The sequence below is a fragment of the Pagrus pagrus genome, assembly GCF_965226575.1.
Source record: "Pagrus pagrus genome assembly, chromosome: 18".
Taxonomy (NCBI): Eukaryota; Metazoa; Chordata; class Actinopteri; order Spariformes; family Sparidae; genus Pagrus; species Pagrus pagrus.
In genome coordinates, this window is record NC_140202.1 from 10097655 (window position 1) to 10117850 (window position 20196).

Here is a 20196-nt window from a genome sequence, read left to right on the forward strand (position 1 = left end):
TTAGGAAACATCCTGAGGATTTTAAAATGGGTGTGGATTTAATGTATTGGCTTTATATTGCAATTTATTTCAAAAGTCTGAAATGCAAATGCCCCACACTACGTGAGTTCGCCCTACTTTCCATGTAAACTGAAAAGGATGGACACAGAAATGTAAAAAAATATCTTTAATGTGTCAAAAAGTAAAAAACAAACAAACAAATAAATTATAATTGGCTTTATATCATAGTGCATATCATTATGAAACATAATCATGAAAAGCACTGCAACTGTGGGACACTGGAACAAAAAGCGTCTGCTCTTGACTTTCCCTACAGGGAGAGGGGAAATAGCAGAGTCATTATTTTGTCCTTGTCGTTTTGTTTTGCTCAAATGCCAGCTTTTATCAAAGCAGAGAGTCCAAAAGAATAGCAAAGCTTGTCTTCCATGCATATGTAAAAAATATCTTTGAAAGAGCTTTCATATAATTATTATAATTAGAGCAAAGGAAACACTGAATATGCATGCTTTGGATACTGCATATCTTTAAGAAGCTCGACAAAAAGCATTCCACTTTGTCACAAGGGTCAACAATCTCATGGAAAGTAAAGATTAAACAGTTGCATTGAACTAATAGACAACTAATATATCATAAATGTGTGTATTTACATGAGTGGGTCACATATTGAATGCATAAATTCTCTTGCATGGCTTTAGCACACACACACGCACGCACGCACGCACGCACGCACGCACACACACACACACACACACACACACACACACACACACACACACACACACTTTGGTTCAATTTCACTGCAGCTCTTCCTCGCTGTCGTCCACTTGTTGGATGATGAGGTCAGCCCCCGAGTCTTCAGCCAGGTCGTCGTCATCAGTTACCATCCAGCTCCTCTTGGTGTCCCCCTCCTCCTCCCCATCCACCCCCAACAACAGGGCCGGCTCATCATTGGTCCCCTCTAGGCTGTCCATGGGGATGTCATCACAACCCACTTCCTGGATGCACGCAGTGCACATGCGGTAGCGTCGTGTGCCCTCACACACCACATGTCCGGTATCTTCTGTCACCTGACACTTGCACCTCCTGCACACCAGCTTCCTGGCTTGATGGATCTATGGAGGATCAAGAAACCAAAAACATAAATGCAAAAAAAATATAAATGTAAGTACGTTTGGAACTTGTTATGTTACTTTTTCTATGTTTCTGAGGCTGTTAACAAAATCATAAATGACAGTTTAATAATTTAGGTTTCACCTGCTGGTTGTTAACAAACCCACCGTCTCAAAATGGCTACGAAGATGCTCCAGGCGAGTGAAGCGTTTATTGCAGGCCTGGCAGGGGTATGGCCTCTCCCCAGTGTGACAGCGCAAGTGACGCTTCAGGTCCGCCTTCCTCTTCACCGTGTGTGTACAAAAGGGGCATTTGAAGCGCATAATAGGGTTGGAATCTGCAAAGAGGAAGAGAAACCGTTCAGAGTTTTTTCTGTTTATTCCCTGGAAGTCACTATTTCTGGCTACTTCTGAGGGCTAGACTCATGCCAGTCTGCTCGTGATGAAGTACGTTATTTATTTTCTCACTTCCCTAAAGGTAAAAGAACTATTGATTTCCCATTTTCTCACATACAGTCCAACTCACCTTTATTAAAGTGTCCAATAACACCCACAATAGGTGGGAGAGTAGCATACAGCTCCTCTGCCTTTTCAGCCTTCTGTGTCCTCGCCTCCTGGATGTCCAGGTCTTCATGCTGGTTGGAGCGAGCACTGTTGGGTGCTTTCCTCTTGGTCCCCCCTTTACTTCTCCGGCGCTCCGTTCCAGGCAGGGTATACAGTGGGTCATGAGGGTCCTGCCCGTCCTCCGTCTCTGCGTTGAGATCACTAGGGCTACTCGGGTTAGTCTTCAGGGCTGAGGCAGATGCCTCCTGCTCAGAGTCCTTCCCTATAAATCCAGACTGGGATCTGGAGTTGTCCCGGGTCCAAAGCGCTGGTGGTGGGCTCACAGAGCTGGGGCCTTGCTGCTGCTGCTCTGAGGTCTCATCTCCTGCTACACTGGTGAAACTGCAAGTCTCAGACAAGCTGATGCAGCGCTCGCTGTCTTCATCTTTCACGCTGATGTCCAAGGAGGATTTGATGAAGTTCTTGCAGTAGTTGATGACATTGTTCATTTGCAAGTAGCTGGCTGCAGACATCACCTCGATCACATTGTGACTGGAGAGGTCCAGTTGGCCGGAGTAGATGAAATCCAGAATGACAGTGAAGGTCTCGGGGCTGAAGACGTCGAAGGTGGCGCTGACAGAGTCGGACAGCCCGTCTGGCCCCTGGGACAGCAGCATGCGGAAGTAGCCGCTGCTGGCAAACAAAACGTTGCGATGGGCCCTGAAGAGCTGGCCCTCCACCAACACGCTGCAGTCGCAGAAGAGCTCCTGGCGGCGCTGCTGGTTGAGCTGCTTCAGGAGGTTGCTTTGGTGAGCCACTGTGATGTCAGCGGCGTTGAACCACCTCTGAGGCTGCCTGCAGGAGACAACATGAAAGATCATGACAATCATAGATGCTTTAAAGACATTGTCTACATGCACTACTGACATTGAGACACTACCATCGTCATGATCCTCCATTAACAATATACAAGCCTGTATGTATAAATTATGTGTTATGTGAATCCTACATATTCAAGAAAGAAACGTGCATCTTTCCAGTGTGATTAATAGGACACCTGACCTCATGATTATCTTAATAAGTGATTATGCTTCAGATCCCAAATACTAACTGCAGGTCACACAACAAACACAGCAGTGACACCCCATCGATGTAGCTGTCAGCTATCCCCCGTCTTTGTTTCTGCACTGGACCATCTCCAGCTCCGCAGACGGCCCACCCCCTCCGGACTTCATTCTGCACTGTGATTGGCTGAACGAGCCTTCAATCAAAATCCGCTTCTAATGGGCTACACCCGACTCCAGTCAGAGAGCATCGGGTGACAAAACCCTGTAATCATCCCTGAGGGAAGCTTAAGCACGCATGAAATGCCTGATGTTATAAACACACCAGAATGATGGGAAGAGGAAATAAAACACTGTACCCGGACATGTCATCCAAAGAGGAAAAGAAATTGCCGCAACCTCCTTTGCAGAATAGTTCTCCTCCTTCTATAGCACCCTATTTACCATCCTCATGTAGACTGAATTACACGCAGTCATTTTTAATTACGCGATGCTTGCTGACCGGCTCCACGGCGCCCGATAACCCCCGCCCGCAAGACTCTCCAGTGCTCCTCATGTCACGAGAAACCAAGTGTAATATCTTGCCCGAGCTATTCTGCGTTAATTCAGACATCACACGACCTACAAAAACGACACGAGAGTGCTGCAGTCCTGCGAGAGGAAAGCGGGCAGCGGCGCACCAGAGCAGCCCAGTCTGTCCTGGAGCGACGCCCACTTCAGGCTCCAGCCAGCACACAATGGAAAAATAGACACAAACCTCCGGCAACTGAGCACGCTGCGAGCTGATAAATAGACACATTCACACAGTGTATCACGCTGGGGAGAAGACGCGCTAACACGCCCGTTTTCATCTTCAAGACCACCCCCACTTCTCGCCGGAGGTCCGGAGCGCGAGCGAGCAGCGGGGAGGATTTGCCTGCTGCCCAAACCCAGCGACTCTTTCCCAGGCGTGAGGTGTCGGCAGGACCCGCTTACGCCCCACGCCGTGATACCACTGACAAAATCCATCGATACTCACTGGTGACTCGATTCACCCGGCGCCCGATAGAGTCTATTCGCCCCCAAGTCCGCCACCATATCCATTTTTAATTTATTTTGCCTTTTTTTTCTTTGCTCTGTTTATTTTTTCTCGTCCAGGGTCCACAGTCAGGCACTTCCTGCTCAGCCCTAAAGACCGAAACCCGGTTAAAGCGACTGGAGCACTGTGCTGACGTGGGTGTTTATTAACTGGGTGCCCGAGGGTTCAAGGAGCCATTTAAAGCCCTAGTGTCCCGTTTAAATGGGCTGTATGGACAGAATGTTAATCTGGAACCACAACCCTAATAACACAGCAATATTTGTACAATAATTCTGTAGGGATTTTAAACTTGACTGTGCCATACTAGCATGTGTGCCATGGCATTACTTTGTTATTCCTGAAGGCATTTGTAATGCTCCTTTACTGCAAGCTCATCACATTTATAGTGTCTTTGACTTCAATATTCTTATTTGTTCGTTTCAATAAAGCATTTAATCTCATAATGTGGCCAACATTGTAACAATCGTTCAAACAAATTGCACAATTATTTGAAACAAGACAGTTTCATAATGGAGTGGAAATGAAGGTTTCAGTTTCTCAGTAAGAAAATTTATTTATTCTTCCATTGTTATGGCTCACAGATCAATACATTAATAGAGAAAATATCCATTGTTGAAATAACAACACACACAGAAACCCCAAAAGACATTTTTCTTCTAATGTAAACGGTAATCTGTGAAAAAATAGAACCGTTAGTATAGAACAACATAGAAAATTAAATTGACAAAACATAAAACATTCAGCTCCCCTGAAGGTCTCATTCATTTGTTTATGTGATATGCAAAAATGAGGAAGTTGATGGTTTGCTTTGGCCCAGTGATTTAGAAGAGGAACAACGTGAGGCGGCATCAAGAGGCTGTGCCATTGGAGAATCCGGTGGGGTTCATGGACTGCCAGCGCCACAGATCCTCACCTGTACAGGAATAAAATAAATATCATCAGGGATAGTGTGGGAAAACATTTCTCTCTCACATGCACATGCGCACACACACACACACACACACACACACACACACACACACACACACAATTTATTTAATTATTATATATTCATTTTATGGAGGACAATCAAATGATGTATTTTGTTGTGCTTTTTATGTGCATCTGATGTCTTATATGTACTATATGGTTTTTTTTGTCACGCACCAACGAAAGACACATTTCCATGATTGTCAGCATAAATGGACAATAATGCTTTTTAATCTTGAATCTCCTTACACATTCTTTCCAAGTCAAATTCGGCCTTCCAGGCCAGTTCAGCCGCAGCTAGACGGGGGTCAGCGTAACATGATGCTATGTCTCCTTCCCTGCGTGGGGCGACTTTGTATGCAATCTGTGGAGAGGGCAAATTATTTATACGATGAATAAACAAAATGGAAGGAGGATTAGCCTTAATTAAGTGAGAGCTTCAGTGGGTCAGATGCCGGCCACCTCGATAGTAGCTGTCAGCTTGGGCATCCTTAAACTCACAAAATAACATAATGTAATATGTTTACCTGAAGTCACTTAAGTGGACACAATACAATGACAATTTACTTTGGAGAGGAGAGACCACCTCTGTTACTCACCTCTCTCCCTGATGCCTTCTCCATGGCTTTCACCATCTGGAGCACAGAGTAGCCAGTCCCTGTTCCAAGGTTGTAAACCTATGACAACAGACACAGAAATGCACACGTGCCAGAACTCCCGTAAAAACCTCAATCATGTGACCATCCAATGAACTAGAGAATGACTTGTTAAAAATGTGCTTTTGATCGCTCAACCGTACCTTGCAGCCGCAGTCATCCTTCAGCTTCTTCAGAGCTGCTATGTGTCCTTTTGCCAGATCTACAACATGGATATAATCTCGCACACCTAGCAAGACAAAGGAAGCCGTGTTTACAAGATTCTGAACATTAATAAAGACGTTATATGACCGTTTACTTGTTGTTAAGAGCACTGTTCCCCAAAATAATTAAATCTGTGCACGGCATTGCAAGGTTTTATCCATTACCTGTCCCGTCAAGTGTGTCATAGTCATTCCCAAACACACTGAGGCACTTTCTTCTCCCAACGGCAACCTATGAGGGAGATTAATTAACCAAAGCAAGTAACAGATAGTGGAATATGCATTGCATGCTCTTGTCAAACCATGTTTTTGGCAGACAGTCCATGTACCTGGGCGACATATGGCAGAAGGTTGTTGGGGATACCCTGAGGGTCCTCTCCTATCAGGCCAGAGCAATGAGCTCCGATTGGGTTGAAATAACGCAGCAGCACTGCATTCCAGTCCTGCTCACACAGAGGCAATAATGAAACATCACATATATATATATATATATATATATATATATACATATATATATATATATATATAAACTGTACATGTTTGTTTGCATCTGTTAATGCCTTTCCACCTTTTCATCAATACCTTCTCTGCTTTACAGTGGTCCTTGATCATCTCCTCAATAAAAAACTTGGTTTTGCCATAGGGGTTGGTGCAGCCGCCCACGGGGTGCTGCTCGTCGATAGGAAGGCGCTGAGGGTCTCCGTACACCGTGGCTGAACTGCTGAAGACCAGATTGTGCACCCTGTGAGCCTGCATCACCTGGGACACATGCAGATGCAAACATACACGGCACACGCATACGGTCAGCAGCCGGTGAGATAGCGGTCTAAAGCGCACACACACAAGTCTGAGGAGTTAGCACAAATGCTGCAGACATGGTGAGCTCCACACAATAAAAGTTACAAGGTGTGCAGTGTTAGAATTAAATGAACACACACGGTCACACACTCACCAAACAAAGACGAAGATTAGTGCGAATGACGATCAGTTCAGAGGGATGACTAGAATGAAAAGTGCAGATTTAATGGGCAGATGATAAACTGACCTCAAGCAGGTTCAAGGAGGCAGTGAGGTTGACTCTGTAGTAGCGCAACGGCTGCTCCACTGACTCCCCAACAGCCTTTAGGCCAGCGAAGTGCATCACTGCACAGAAAGAATGCTGAAACACAGATAGGTATAAAGTCATGTGTGATGGGTATGACCCATGTGGAAAGACTTTCGATACAGTCTGACAGCGTTACCTATTTTCAATGCAATCTGAGAATGTATGGTAGCCAGCAGGGACACTCTTTGTTTAAAAAACAAACAAACAAACAAACACAGTCTCTAAAATCTAAGTGTGGAATTATGTTATTGCCAAAAATTTGTTTCATCTACCAAAGACAAAGTCTACTTGCATTTTTTTCCAATACCATTAATTTTACTAAATCAACTGCTCTAACTCTCTGACCTTTTTGAAGAGTTTTTCCAAGCCGGGTTTGTCCATAAGATCGAGTTCGTGAAACTCAATGCTGGTGTCCAGCAGCTTCTCTATCCTGCGTATGCTCTCCGGCACGTCCCCTTCTCCTCCATTCGCCACAGGGAGTAGCACACACACACACACAGACACACACACAAAATCTGAGGATCAACTCTAAACAAACACTTGGAACAGCCAAGTTTATGATGACGTATCAAGTTATTCATTAGCCTGCGTTTCCCGTCAGGGAGCTTACCTCTTACAGCATTGCTGAAGTTATCGACCACAACGGGCTGGTAACCTGCTTCAATGAGCTCCACCACACAGTGACTCCCAATGTAGCCCCCTCCACCTGTGACCAGCACCTTCTCTGCCATTCTTGGACCTGTCGAACACAACACACAGTGTAGTACGATCCGATTGTGGTTATATTATCTCAGTTGGCATATTGTTGTTCTTCATTATAACCTGAGAACACATCCCTGAGAAACAGGATATCCTTTTTGTCTGACCACCTATGAGCACACCTGAACTCGTCGGCCCACTTGACAGATATGAGACCTGCCCATTTTTGTCCCACGTCTGCAGGCACAAGCCTTAACCTGTCTAACCACCTGGAACAATTATAGTGTATGCAAGACTAAAGGTCTGTAACTACTGTCCATTGTCGTAAGCTATAAATATACCTTGAGGGTGTGTACTTGTGTCTTTAAAGATTCTAAACAAGCTGAAACCTACCAGTACATTGCATTATAAAAGTTTTATAACTCATTTCCATTCAAAATGATTACCCTGAACGCAGCACATGTCACTATTGAATGCTGTATGGGAATATAGTTTGCTACAGCATACACTCATTCAGGCTACATCCTTACTACTCCTCTAATTTCCCCCTTACACTTTTTTATGCATGTGTATCTTGTATTCTTGGCTTTTGACACAACACTGTACAGCAAAGACCAACTAATTAATAATGGTCTTGATCAGAACTCCAGTTTTTAAATAGGATCTTCATCGTGTACTCGCTGCATCTCTGCCAGTTTCTAATCAAGACAAAACCAAAGCCTGACCCTGTGAGCAACTTCTTTGACGAACTGTCAAAATAAGACCGCATCGTATTGAATGATTGAGGGTGTCAGTGAAAACACTTACTAAATCTCCCGATAACCGTGTGCACAGTCGCTCGCGGCCGAGTCTCTTGATAGACCAGGTGAGGAAAAGCAGAGAAAGTGTGTGTGAGGACTGTATGAAGGTTTATCTGTCAGTTCATGTAGCCAAGTTTCCTCGCTCGCCTTCAGACATTTCTTTACTTCCTGTGAACGTGGAATGGAGTCAAGTGAATGACTGGCGCACGAGTTCCTGTGCGCTTTTTTCAAAATAAAAGCACAGCCGCTCCTAAAATCGCACCACGCGACATTAAATTCACTTTAGCTTGAACTGTGAGCGAAATAAACCGATTTTGAGTGATGCAATACCTTGTATGATAATAGAACAACCGATAAACTTGTGTTAATCCTGTCATAATTCAGCTTGCAGTGTTTAAGTTGAAGTATAAACGGATTCACTCTTTGCATTATCGCCGCTTTCACGCTCCTCTTAAGTCTCCGCCGTGGTACGTGAGCGCCTCACATGCCGTGACGTCAGACAGCGCACCAATAAAGCCACGCCTTTGGCCATTCAAACAGAGAGGTGACTGTACTGTGTATACACCTTTGTGTAGTCCCACTCACAGTTTACCGGATGGCAAATGAAAAGTGCCACGTTACTGAAAAAGGACATCCAGAGCTTCTACAGGCAGTAAAGCTTTATACAGTGATGCGAGTGCAGCTTACTCAAACAAACTAACTGCAGATACTTACATCGAAATAATAAATTGCCAAAATAGCAACTCAACCATCAGTAATTGACTTACATATTATCTTACATGACATTTACAACATGTTTGTGTATACCATCAGGTCCAATTCAGCCAGTTGAATAGGAAGTGTGATCTTATTTGTGATGCATGTTATAAAGCATATAGGCTAAAAAATATATAAACCACTAAACCTTTCCCAAACCCTCCTCAGATCAATAATAATTATAACTTTATTATATTATAATGTTATATTATAATTATAACAACCGTCACAGTGACAGGTGAACAGACTCACAGGCCACACACTTTATGGATACACACAAAAGCATGTTAACAGTATATGTGTGCTTTTATGAGTACACAATGTATATAAAGAAAGTTCCAGGTCCAAATTGCAGTATTTATAAAATGTTATCATTGTATCATTAAGCATTTGACTGCACAATAGAGAGAAATGTTGAGTGGGCCTATGTGACAAATAAAAGCTTGAAACTATAATCAAATTTGGAAGATTGATGGGAAAAAAACGAACAAACAAATATAAAATAATTAGATAATGCAAAATCCATCATTTCAATTCCTTAATCAGTGAAGCTGCCATGTAAAGTCCAAGCCTCACAAGTTTCCTAACTAGACCCATATACAGTATTCTATCAATGCAACTGTCAATGTGAATAATATCTAGAGAGGCATGTACACAGAAAGTAAGGAAATCTATTAGCATTATTGTTAAATACATAAATACAAATTACATAATTAGTAAATGGTATAGAAAGGATCCCTGACTGTATCAGTACTCTGAGACTGAGGTAAGAACAGAGTTAATACAATGAAAGAAACACACACTCACACACAGACAAACATAGAGCTCAAAAACTTCATTTGTAATTTGGAGAAAAAATGACCCTATACCTAAGTTTGTCTTAAAATGATTTCCTTCCTTTCCCACACTGCATACTCACAACAGACATCATCATGAAATCATCAGGAATTTCACGCTACTCCACTAGATAGAGAGCTTCCAAAACAGAAATGCATTTTCTTTTATTTTCAGATCCTTGTATGCTTAAGTATACATGTGAAATATATACTGGGATATTAATGTTCATATAAACAGTTGTTGGTTTCCCTTGCGATTCTATGATGTGCAGATTTAGCAGGATTCTTTGATATCCTGTGCCATTTCTGAAGCCTGTTTGCCATTCCTGCCCTGCCCAGAGACACTGGCACATGAAGAAAGGCAGCAGAATTGGGAGGAAAGAAAGATGAGACGCTGTTGGATACCTTAGAGATGAAGGGAGATGAGAGAAGTTTTGCCCACTTCATTCTCTGCAAATGCCGTCTCTTTGTTAGAGAGGACTTGGAGCTGATGAAGAAATCTCAAGAGGGGAAACAAAATGGCAAAATAATTCAGCAGGGGTACATGGTAATAATAACGAAAAACCAATCTGACCGTTCTGAAGAGGACAGACGAGGGGAGGCAGAAGGAAACATTTAAATCTCAGAGGAGGAACAGCATGTGACTTTTTGACGGTCAGAGAACAGCAGAAAACCAGGACTACCATCTCTCTTGTAAAATTGATTCACTTTGTAACCATCTTACAGTTTCATTTTGTGACTGTGTGCTTTCAAGTTGTTGCATCAGGAAGACTTTTATTTCTAACTTTGTATACCGATGCAGGTCAGCAGCATGACTCAGCTTTGCCTGTGTGTCTGTATATTCAGTGTATGGCTCTACACTTCCCTCGGGTTGCCACCCCAGCACCGTGGTTGGCTGCGGTTGTGGGAAGAAGGCGAGGACTGCAAGGAGTGCAACCAGCACCTCTGCCCCCCAGTCCCTGGCGAGTGCCCTGCAGGTCGGGTGCAGGACAACTGTGGATGCTGTGAACAGTGTGCTAACGTGGAGGGGCAGCAGTGTGACCCCGATGGAGCGCAGAAGTTCTACGGCAATTGTGGAGAGGGCCTGGTCTGTCAGAGGAAAATGCCAAAGGGGGGACACAAGGCAGAGCCAGAGCCTACATGTGTTTGTCAGGAAAAGGGCCCTGTATGCGGCTCAGATGGGTGGACCTACCAAAATGTTTGCCAGATGAGAGAGGCTGGCAGCCGCATTAACACAACCATCGAACTCACTGGAAGAGGACCTTGCAACTCTGGTTACTGCTCTCCTTTATTACATATAATCAGCCTAGGAAAGTTAATATTCTGAAGATTTCAGTGCTTGTGTATATAGGGAACAGTTTTAAGGGGGACTCTGGTATTGAACGTTGGGGTACTGCTTTTCTTTTGCTGCAGCTCCCCGCATCGTTCAAGTTCCTAGAAACCTCTCCAACTACACTGGGAATGACATCGTGTTTAGCTGTGAGGCCTCCGGCTACCCTCTTCCAAACCTCAGCTGGAGGAAGACAGGGAGCGACAACCTCCTGCCAGGAGACGATCCTCACATCTCGGTCCAGGTTTGATACGAGTCTCAGTTATTATGCATCAATGAAAGTTGCATTAATAGTGTATGCTTTTGATCAAACTGTGTTGTTTTGGGTCAATTCGTTTTTTTTTGTTTTCGTAGGGCTTTTGTCCCAGTTAGCTCAATAGACAGAGATGTTTATGGTTAAAGGGACATTCCCCTGATTTTACACATCAAATTCAGTATTTTTTTTTATCATGAGGAGTACTACTAAGCCTGTGAAAATCGTTGTATAACATCCTTTACGGCTGTGAGCGAGCATTTCCACAGTAAAAGAAACCCTTGTGATCTCATAAAAGACAATACTAAGTTGTATTATGGGAAATGTTGGGTTCAGTGTTTTTGGAGCTGCACACATGGAAATAAAAATCAGTCTCAGCCTCTCGTGGTCCAATTTTGACCATTCTGTTTTTAATCCGTCTTTTGTGCGAACCCCAACTTTCAAGTGCAATATTTAATCACCTAAACTTTTCAGTTTCAGATGGTGGATATCTTTAGATGAGAATCACAATGGATTCTGTGTTATGAATGACAGCACAATCATTCAAAAAGTAAAATGTAATCTTCACTTTCACAAAGTCACTTTCCAACAAAGTGATTCTTCTTTAACATCTGTATTCACAACAGAGATGAAACAGGGGTAAACAAAAAGGAAATGAGTTTCCTTTTAAACACCCACACAGCAATGTTGTGCCATCATTCACTTGTAGACAGTCATGCACTGGCTTAATGCTCAACTGGCAAGAAACAAAACAGTTCAAGTGCGTATTCCTCAAATGATAATATTACGAAATACAGGGTGTCAATATTGGTGCTAGTGTATCGATAATGTAATGATTTATATTGCTAAATTGCTTTCTCATACATCCTATACAAATGTCTTACCTTTGAGTAGAATTGAATAATCTGTTAAAGTTTAATCCGGTCTTTCTTTTTCAGTCTCGAGGCGGTCCACAGCGCTTCACTGTCTCCACCTGGCTTCAGATACAGGGCCTCCAGGTCTCTGACACAGGGATCTACTCTTGCATCTCCCACAATTCCTTTGGAGAAACATCTGCATCGGCACAGCTCACGGTGTTGACACGGGGTGAGTCTTTGAGCACCATATAGTTGACTGCTCACCTCAGTCAACAGTTTCAGTCTGCTGAAAGATACTGTATATTCTCACACAAAACGTTTCTTATCTGTTCTCCAGTGGAGACGGGAGGCCTTGCTGAGCAGAAAAAGGAGCGCTTTGATCATCCGGAAGAAGGCAGTGATGGACAGCTGGCATCTGGAGATTAGCTTGGATTCATTTAAGCCTGTTTATATGACCAGACAACAAGGAAGGAAAAATACGTTTAAACTAACATAAAGGATCGGCTAACATGTTTTACATTACAACAGTTGTAAATGCTTCATTATAATTAAACATTATATGCTTTAGTTTACCTTCTTACTGGACCACGGCACACAGGTGATAACAATAACCCCTTGGACATTTGTATATTCCTCTTCTTGGCCATGGCTGCTCATTACAAACCATAAAGCCACCAAAAGAACAATAACAAGGGAAGCTGTTGACTCATCTTTACAACATTTAATTGAAATAAATGCCACTAATTGTAATTATAAACACACATACGAGTCACCCCTAAAGCAAAGAGATCAAGCCCATCCTCCCGCTCTCATCACTCCATCCAGAAAACATAGAGTACTGTACATTTGTTCACTGAATGATGGATGGAGCAGAGGAGGGTGTGACCATCCGCAGGGTCCCCGTCTGATTCTCTTCATCTCTCTCCACCTGAGTGCCAGTTAATCCTCCCCTCATCCCCCGACTCCCAGCTGGATACACCAGCTCCTTCTGAATGGCAAGCTGCATTAACAGCGAGGAACTTTCCCCTGCTGTCTGTTAGTCAAAGCTGATTGGAGATTACGGGCCCGCGGCGAAAAACACAGCCCTCCATCTCATCTCAAATCACTTTCCGCCCCTTCCTCTCCTTTATCTCTCCTTCTTCTCTTCATTTCTTTATCTTCTTAATCCAAACCCTCCTCCTTTTTCAATGTCATCAACTTTCGCTTGCCACTACATTTTTTTTGCCCCTATTCAGTGTTCCTTTTTTGACAGCTGAATGACAAGAAAGATGAAGAGGAGGAAGAAGGAGAGAGAGAGAGAGAGAGAGAGAAAAAGCTTCCCCTCCTGAGTGGAGCCAGAATGATGTCATGGGGGCATTTGTCCTCCTGGTGTGGAGGCTTCCCTTCCCCTGCTAATTACCTTGTACAAACTCGAATCTGATATGGCGGATATGAGGCCCAAATACAATTATTGTGGGCTAACAAAGAGATATTGAGATTCAGGGAATGAGGGAGAGACTGCAAGTGAGATAGAAGGAAAGGCACACGCACTGCCATGCACGCACACACACACATATGCAGTAACCACATGCACGCGCACACGCTCACATACCCACCCACACACACAAACACAACCACTTGTCCTTCCCCTCCATTCCCTCAGATAGGCTAATGTTATTACTGGGGTAATTATCCTCATTAGTGCCAGCAGCTGTAGAGAGCCCATTGCTTGCTGCTCTAACTCCATTCCGAACCTTTCTGTCTTCACATCCTTCTTTGTATTCCCTAGATCTCATTTAGAGACTTTGTCTCCATCCTTTGCATGCTTAGTGGATGCTGTTGTAAAAATAGAGCCCCATCAAATATCTAATAAGCCAGAGTTACCCCTGTTTCGAACCTAGAGTCCATCTGTGGATGAAGGCTGCGCTGCTCCACAGAAAGCCTCATTAGAACAGTGAAAAGTGAGCAAAATTAGGAAAATAGTCAGAAAATGGCTCAAGTGCACAGTACTTATAAAGTAGTTAATGACATTCTGCCAAAAGCCTGGTAAATTAACAACAGATAAGTTGTTATTTTGATGAGAATTGTAACTATTTGTTTTTCTTTTCTTCCATAATCCAGCTGTATGAGTAATACAACTGAACACAAGATGGCACTGTTTGGTCAAATAACCACCGCTCTCCAGTGACTGTGCTTTTACTCTGACAGCTACATCTTTGAGCGCTGCTCTCTCGCTTCTCTTATTTACATCCCTCACAAAAAAAGCTAATCTTCACAAAAGAAAATTAGCTGTCATTGTGCTCCCTGCTTGGGGTGAAGAGTTGAGAATAATAGTGTTTGCATAACTAAAGGTACTGCCCATTCATTTGCTTCATGTTTATATGAAAGCATCCTGAAGATGACTCCCCACATGCTCTCTAACTTAATGCTCTGCCTGCATCTTTACACACAAATTATGAGATCAAGAGCTGAAACAGGGCGGCTTTACACACAGTATCCCCTCCGCTCTGTGAGATTGCCTTTTGTTTTATTGCCAGGGGCTGCTGCGGACAGTAGGTAACCTGTATGCAGCTAAGCCCCACATCAGGCGCTAAATGTCATGCATAGCCTGTTTTTATTGGCTGATATAGCCTGTTGTGCCCTTCTCCTTTTCCTGGAAGCCATTGTTAAAGAGCTGGTTGTTAATGCTGCTGGCCAGATGGGCTCCTTCTCCCCGCAGCTCTGACTGAGGGTGTTTACCATGCACTGGGCTGTGGATAACAGGTGAGACTGCTGCTGGCTTGTCAACCAATCCGAGAGCAGCAGATGTCTGGCCTCTGCCTGTAAACCTTTATTTGGCATTTGGGGCCTTGTGGGAGTGGATTTTATAATAAATGAATCAAGGTGAATTCTAGTTTATATGTTTTTACACAAAGCTATAATGTGACATGTCCCCACACATATCCTCTCAATAGCCTCTACTATCAAACCTCCCTGATCCCCACATACTGAATATCTTTTTAGTTAAATAAAATATATTTTTTGTGTAGCTAAAGCTTCAGATTTCAAACTGCCCAGCTATTTAATTTTCCCTTCATAAAGTTCAGACTTCATTTCCAGTAATGCTCCCTTGTCCCTTGTGTGACACAATGTTTCCAGCATTAGCTGGGCAAACATTGAACATTCCTTTCCTTTTCACATGCGGGCCATCTTGCATTACTGCAATTATCATGGCAACAGCAGAGGTAAGGCCAGGCCTGGGATTGTTAAGGTCTTTTAAAGCTTTGAATCAATCTGCCTTAATGGATGACCCAGACTTTAGCATGCATGTATGGATTAGTTTGACTGGAGCACCTGTCCCTGTTCTGTCAACAACAGATCAGGTTACTGCCTACACATTCACCTGGCTGACACAACTTCCTGTGATTGACAATATGCCGGCCTTTAGTCACTGCAAACCCTCGCAACAGTGATGCTGCATGTAGAATTAATGACAGACTTTGTTTAGTATGCTTTCAAATTAAAACCAGCTCTTACTGTGAAAAAAATCCATCATTACACATCATATCTCCACAAAATTCCACCTACAACCCATCTTCTAATTTCAAGATCTGGCCCGAAGGAGGCCTTGCAGGCTGATTATGGAGTTAAGCTGCCCGAGCGGCCCACTGATGCGAGGCTGAGTGCAGGCTTAGCATCCTTCCAAGGACAGCTTGCATCTAACACCAGACCTGAACTGGGAAGAATACTCTCTCTGAACTTTGCTCCTGAGTATTGAGATTTAAAGATTACATTATTTTCTAACTATAAGCCATTTCCCTCTGATTTCCAGTCAGATATCGTTTATTATTCATATCTGAAGTCTTGTGATTTTTAGAGGAGAACTGGGAAATTAGAGCAGCTGACAGGAAATCAAGCATATCTTCTTCACACTAGACAAGTTTTGATTTTCCTAATCAGGGCGGATATCTCCTCTGAGTTTCACAGAGCACAATATGGGGGAAATCCCCTCAGATTCATGCTAGTTTCATTCAGAATTAAAAATAAAGGAAGCTGATAAAAGCATCCAGCCAGCTCCATCGTACGCTCATGTGTAACCATTAACTGATGTTCAAACAAACGTCACTTAGCCTGCACCTCCTGGAGCTAAACCTCTAATGCAAGGCTCCATTTGAGATATTAGCATCATTCACATTTCAGTCAGGAGTCAGTACTCATTTCAACCAGCTGGCATTAAGCCGCTCTATATGGCATAGCTACTCTGTATTCACTGTCATCTCCATTATCCCTGATGATGAAACGATTAGCTAGCAACCGTTATGCTAACCACAAAGCTGGACGGGTGATGGATGGGCCAAGTGATAGACTCGGGAGGTTCGTTGGGGGCCTTTGTCCTGGATCTCTGACACCTTCTATCTTGTGATCAATGCAACTCCCCCATTTCCTCCATCCAACACCCCAGTTACCCCCACCAGCTGCCTCTGACCCCTCTTCATAGCCCTGCCTCTGCTTGCCATGTGCTGGGTGTCAAAGGGTTCCCACCTATCGCTCATCAGAATGGAACCCCACCATCTCCTGCCCCACGCACTAAATCACAATCAATCGCCTCAGAGACAGAGATGGATTGGGACATCCACGACCCTGTACCTTTCATGGAGGCCCCCACCCCTCCAAAGGGCTGCTGTCACTGACAAATAATGGAGGTGATTCTAGGAGGAGTGAGCAGGTCAAGTCTGCCGCCCCTGGAAGGAAGTTATCACAATGCAACGGAGGGGAATTCTTTTCTCTTTAGGAACAACAGTCACTGTGTCTAACAGCATGTCTGACAGAAGGACGTGTGGTAGAGAAAGGTTTGCAGAAAAGACTTTATAAAAAAATCTCAATCTATCTAAATGTTCATTTTGAATTTTCTTGATGTAAAATGTTCCTTATGGAGCACCTCTGTGTTGTTTTCTGCTGCTCATCAAAAGTTTATAATGATCCGTCCCATAAATGAAACTTCCTGCCACAAAATAGATTTGTCCAGAAAATAGGACCTTTTATGTTTATGGTCTACTGGAATGGAGAGCCATTGTGCAGAGCTTTGCCAAGGCTGTGTGATAATCTAATTCTGGCTTACCCAAGATGACAGCACTCTTTTTTAAATCAGACATCTCTGCACTTAAACCATTCTGCTTCTTTAGCATGAGCATTTCAATTCTAGATATGTGCATGAATCAGATGATGCCCAACGTGTCAGATGTCTGCCTTGTCTTGAATATAATGGAGCTGGTGGGCACTCAGCTTGTGATGCTCAAAGCAGCACAAATACATTTGACAGCTCAACAGCAATGTCTCTTTCCAGAAATCTTGACCCAGTTATTTAAGATAATCCACAGACCTTGTTGTGAGCAGTTTCATGTGAGAACTATTTTCTTTCTAAACCACATCGTATTAACGCGCAAAAGGAAGTGTGCATCTACTTATGGATGAGCTTGTGCTTGTGAAAGTGTGATATGTAAACATCGAACTCCTCTTCCTGTAAAGTTAAATAGCCTAGTAAGCTAGCCTCTCGTCCATGCACGCTTGCAGTTGCACGCTTCCTTCTGCATAGTGATACAGACAGAAAATATTTCCCACATGAAACTCACAACAAGGTCTGTAGATTATCTTGAGTAACTGGGTCATGATTTCTGGAAAGAGACATTGGCGTTGAGTTTTTCAAATGTATTTATTCATTTATTTATTTTTTGGTGCGTTGAGCACCTCAAGCCGAGTGCCATCTAAAAGATAGCAGACATCTCTCCAGCTGATATCTCCAAAACTCTGCAACTCACACCACAACCTTCTACAGGTAAGAGGAAAAATATGTGTATTATAAATTTGGATGTGAACCTTCCTTTTAAGGTTATTTAGATAAAGAATATGTGGGGAAACTGACAAGGATTCAATTATAATTAACATAATAAACCTCAGTGAACTAGGCTTATTAGCTAAGTGTTTAGGGGTGCCATATGTGCCAAGATGTAGGATCTGAAAATGTTCAATATGGAGCCACTTGGAGACACACAAAGAAAAACCATCTGATACATGTATAGTGACCTTCTGCACATTGAATCGTATTTCTTTATTCACTATAAAGCTTTCTTACTCCCAACGCCTTACTGCTCTCCTTCTTTCTCCACTCTCAAAACGGCACAATCTTGACATTGTGCCTCATATCATCATGTGTATTTGAAGAGTTGCTGTCTAGTGCTTCCTGATTTACTTCACAACAGTCTAAGTGATTGCATCATTCACATGAGCATTGACAACAAATATCATTCAGACATGTAAAAGTCTCCACAATGCCATAACACGATGATTGGGAGTGAAAGATCTTATTCTGTATTCACTGCAAAAGGCTCAAGGAGGATCATTCACATGTAGATGTGTCCTTCTGGAAGTGCCTCAGCTATACAATTTCCATTTAGATAAGGTGTATACACAAATAAAGAAAGGACATCGGGTTCTTCATTTGATTAACTAATCATAGTCTTTGTAATTCCACTCGGAGACCTTGAAGGGCAGCACCGGGCTGTGCGCCCTGATTAGACTATGCATGATTGCTGCTGCTGTGGCACAAATCAGTTCAAGTAACTCAACTCCATACACTACACAGTGGCTGTGATTAAACAGGCGATTGAGACATGGCGAGTTTCTGTCTGTTTAATCCTTATTCCCATTGTCTAAATAGATAGCCACAGTATAGTCCCTGATCAACAATAACTGAACACCGCAAGAATTGGAGTGAGAGGTGATTAGGGTCTTTAAAGCTCCCTGGAGTGTGCATGCAGGTTGTTTGTGATTAGCTCAAATTTAAAGGGACATTTTGTTCTTATTGCCTTTTGCTGGAGCAGGGAATTCATTATCTGATGCTTAAGCCAAGAGGGGAAAAAAGACACACACACAGCCCCAGGACGGAGGTAATATCTTTAAGTGAGAATGAAACAATCTACATTTGTGGCACACAACATGCCAAGTAAGGAAGCTTCCGGTTCGCAGCATGTTGACAAACCAAACAAAACACTCCTCAACCTCACAACTCAAGCCTCCAAGTGCTTTAACCCTCTTCCCACTTCTCTGGCAGCCCTCTTCATGCTGTGCAGTGGTGTCTGTGTATCATCTGAAGGCTGTATAGAAACTCTACAGCTCCTCTCCATGACTGATCTCTTTTGATAGAGCTCATTATGCAAACTGCTCCCAACTCCCACCGCATAATTAGTGCTTAATTAATTTGAGTGAAATCTTTCATCTGTCTATGTCCGGCCAGCTCCTTCCTTCCATTTACAACATGATATTAATTTCAGAGGGGGGAATGGTAGCCCAGCTGATGAAAAGGCTGATATAATTAATCAAGTACTGTATCTTTTTCCTTCATTTTTGCAGGAATAATAATAAGTGTGATGAGCAGAGTCTGATTAACCCCATTATGCTCCCTAATTAGGGTGATCATTTAATAATCAAGGAAGCAGCACAATTACAAATGCATGCAAATTATGCCATTTAATGAAGAGTGTGTAAATTCTGTGAATCCTTAGTTTGGAAAATATGGCATTCCAAAGTAAAAGGTCAACAAAAGGTTTTTCTCTCAATGTACATATGTTAATGATGTACTTAGATACTTGACACACACATTTTCCATATTTTTCTCTGACTCTGACTGATCTCTATGGAAAACAGCCATCAGCAGGAAGACATGAAGAGGAAATGTGCATTGATAACGCATAAAGCAGGTTCGTCATAACGGGACTCTTAAGTAATCTCTTGACATTTAACAAATAGTTCAAGATTTGGGGAAATATGCTTCGTCGCCTTCTTGCTGAGAGTTAGATGAGAAAAACGATACCACTCCCTTGTCTGTATGGTAAATATTTAGCCGAACTGGAGCCAGCAGCTGGTTAGCTTAGCTTAGCATATATACTGGAAGCAGGGGAAAACAGCTAGCCTGGCTCCGTAAAA

The 20196-nt window shown here is 43.0% G+C and overlaps 3 protein-coding genes across 6 annotated transcripts; 1 reads left to right on the top strand and 2 right to left on the bottom strand.

The window, feature by feature from the left end:
• Positions 1-151: 151 nt before the first annotated feature.
• Positions 152-3883, bottom strand: zbtb8a (zinc finger and BTB domain containing 8A). 3 transcript variants are annotated; one of them, XM_084381156.1, is made up of 4 exons: positions 3735-3883; positions 1636-2507; positions 1278-1447; positions 152-1112 (listed from the first exon to the last, which is right to left on the bottom strand). In XM_084381156.1, exons 1-4 carry the CDS (start codon positions 3797-3799, stop codon positions 795-797), a joined length of 1425 nt encoding a protein of 474 aa, XP_084237282.1. In that variant the 5' UTR covers positions 3800-3883; the 3' UTR covers positions 152-794. The 3 variants fall into 3 exon arrangements, with proteins under 3 accessions (XP_084237282.1, XP_084237281.1, XP_084237283.1); XM_084381155.1 differs by lacking the exon at positions 3735-3883 and adding an exon at positions 3474-3726; XM_084381157.1 differs by lacking the exon at positions 3735-3883 and adding an exon at positions 3076-3549.
• Positions 3884-4329: 446 nt separating this feature from the next.
• gale (UDP-galactose-4-epimerase) lies at positions 4330-8382 on the bottom strand. 2 transcript variants are annotated; one of them, XM_084380529.1, is made up of 11 exons: positions 8234-8382; positions 7338-7466; positions 7073-7185; positions 6668-6781; positions 6205-6381; positions 5952-6065; positions 5788-5854; positions 5563-5648; positions 5363-5440; positions 5013-5127; positions 4330-4707 (listed from the first exon to the last, which is right to left on the bottom strand). In XM_084380529.1, the coding sequence occupies exons 2-11, from the start codon at positions 7456-7458 to the stop codon at positions 4643-4645; spliced, it is 1050 nt and encodes a 349-aa protein (XP_084236655.1). In that variant the 5' UTR covers positions 7459-7466; positions 8234-8382; the 3' UTR covers positions 4330-4642. The 2 variants fall into 2 exon arrangements, with proteins under 2 accessions (XP_084236655.1, XP_084236654.1); XM_084380528.1 differs by having other exon boundaries at positions 7073-7188.
• A 2232-nt stretch (positions 8383-10614) lies between these two features.
• LOC311273561 (kazal-type serine protease inhibitor domain-containing protein 1-like) lies at positions 10615-12755 on the top strand (the record flags this gene model as incomplete). The annotated part of the gene is made up of 4 exons (XM_084380665.1): positions 10615-11092; positions 11232-11392; positions 12340-12487; positions 12596-12755. The coding sequence occupies 4 exons, from the start codon at positions 10615-10617 to the stop codon at positions 12682-12684; spliced, it is 876 nt and encodes a 291-aa protein (XP_084236791.1). The 3' UTR covers positions 12685-12755.
• Positions 12756-20196: the final 7441 nt, after the last annotated feature.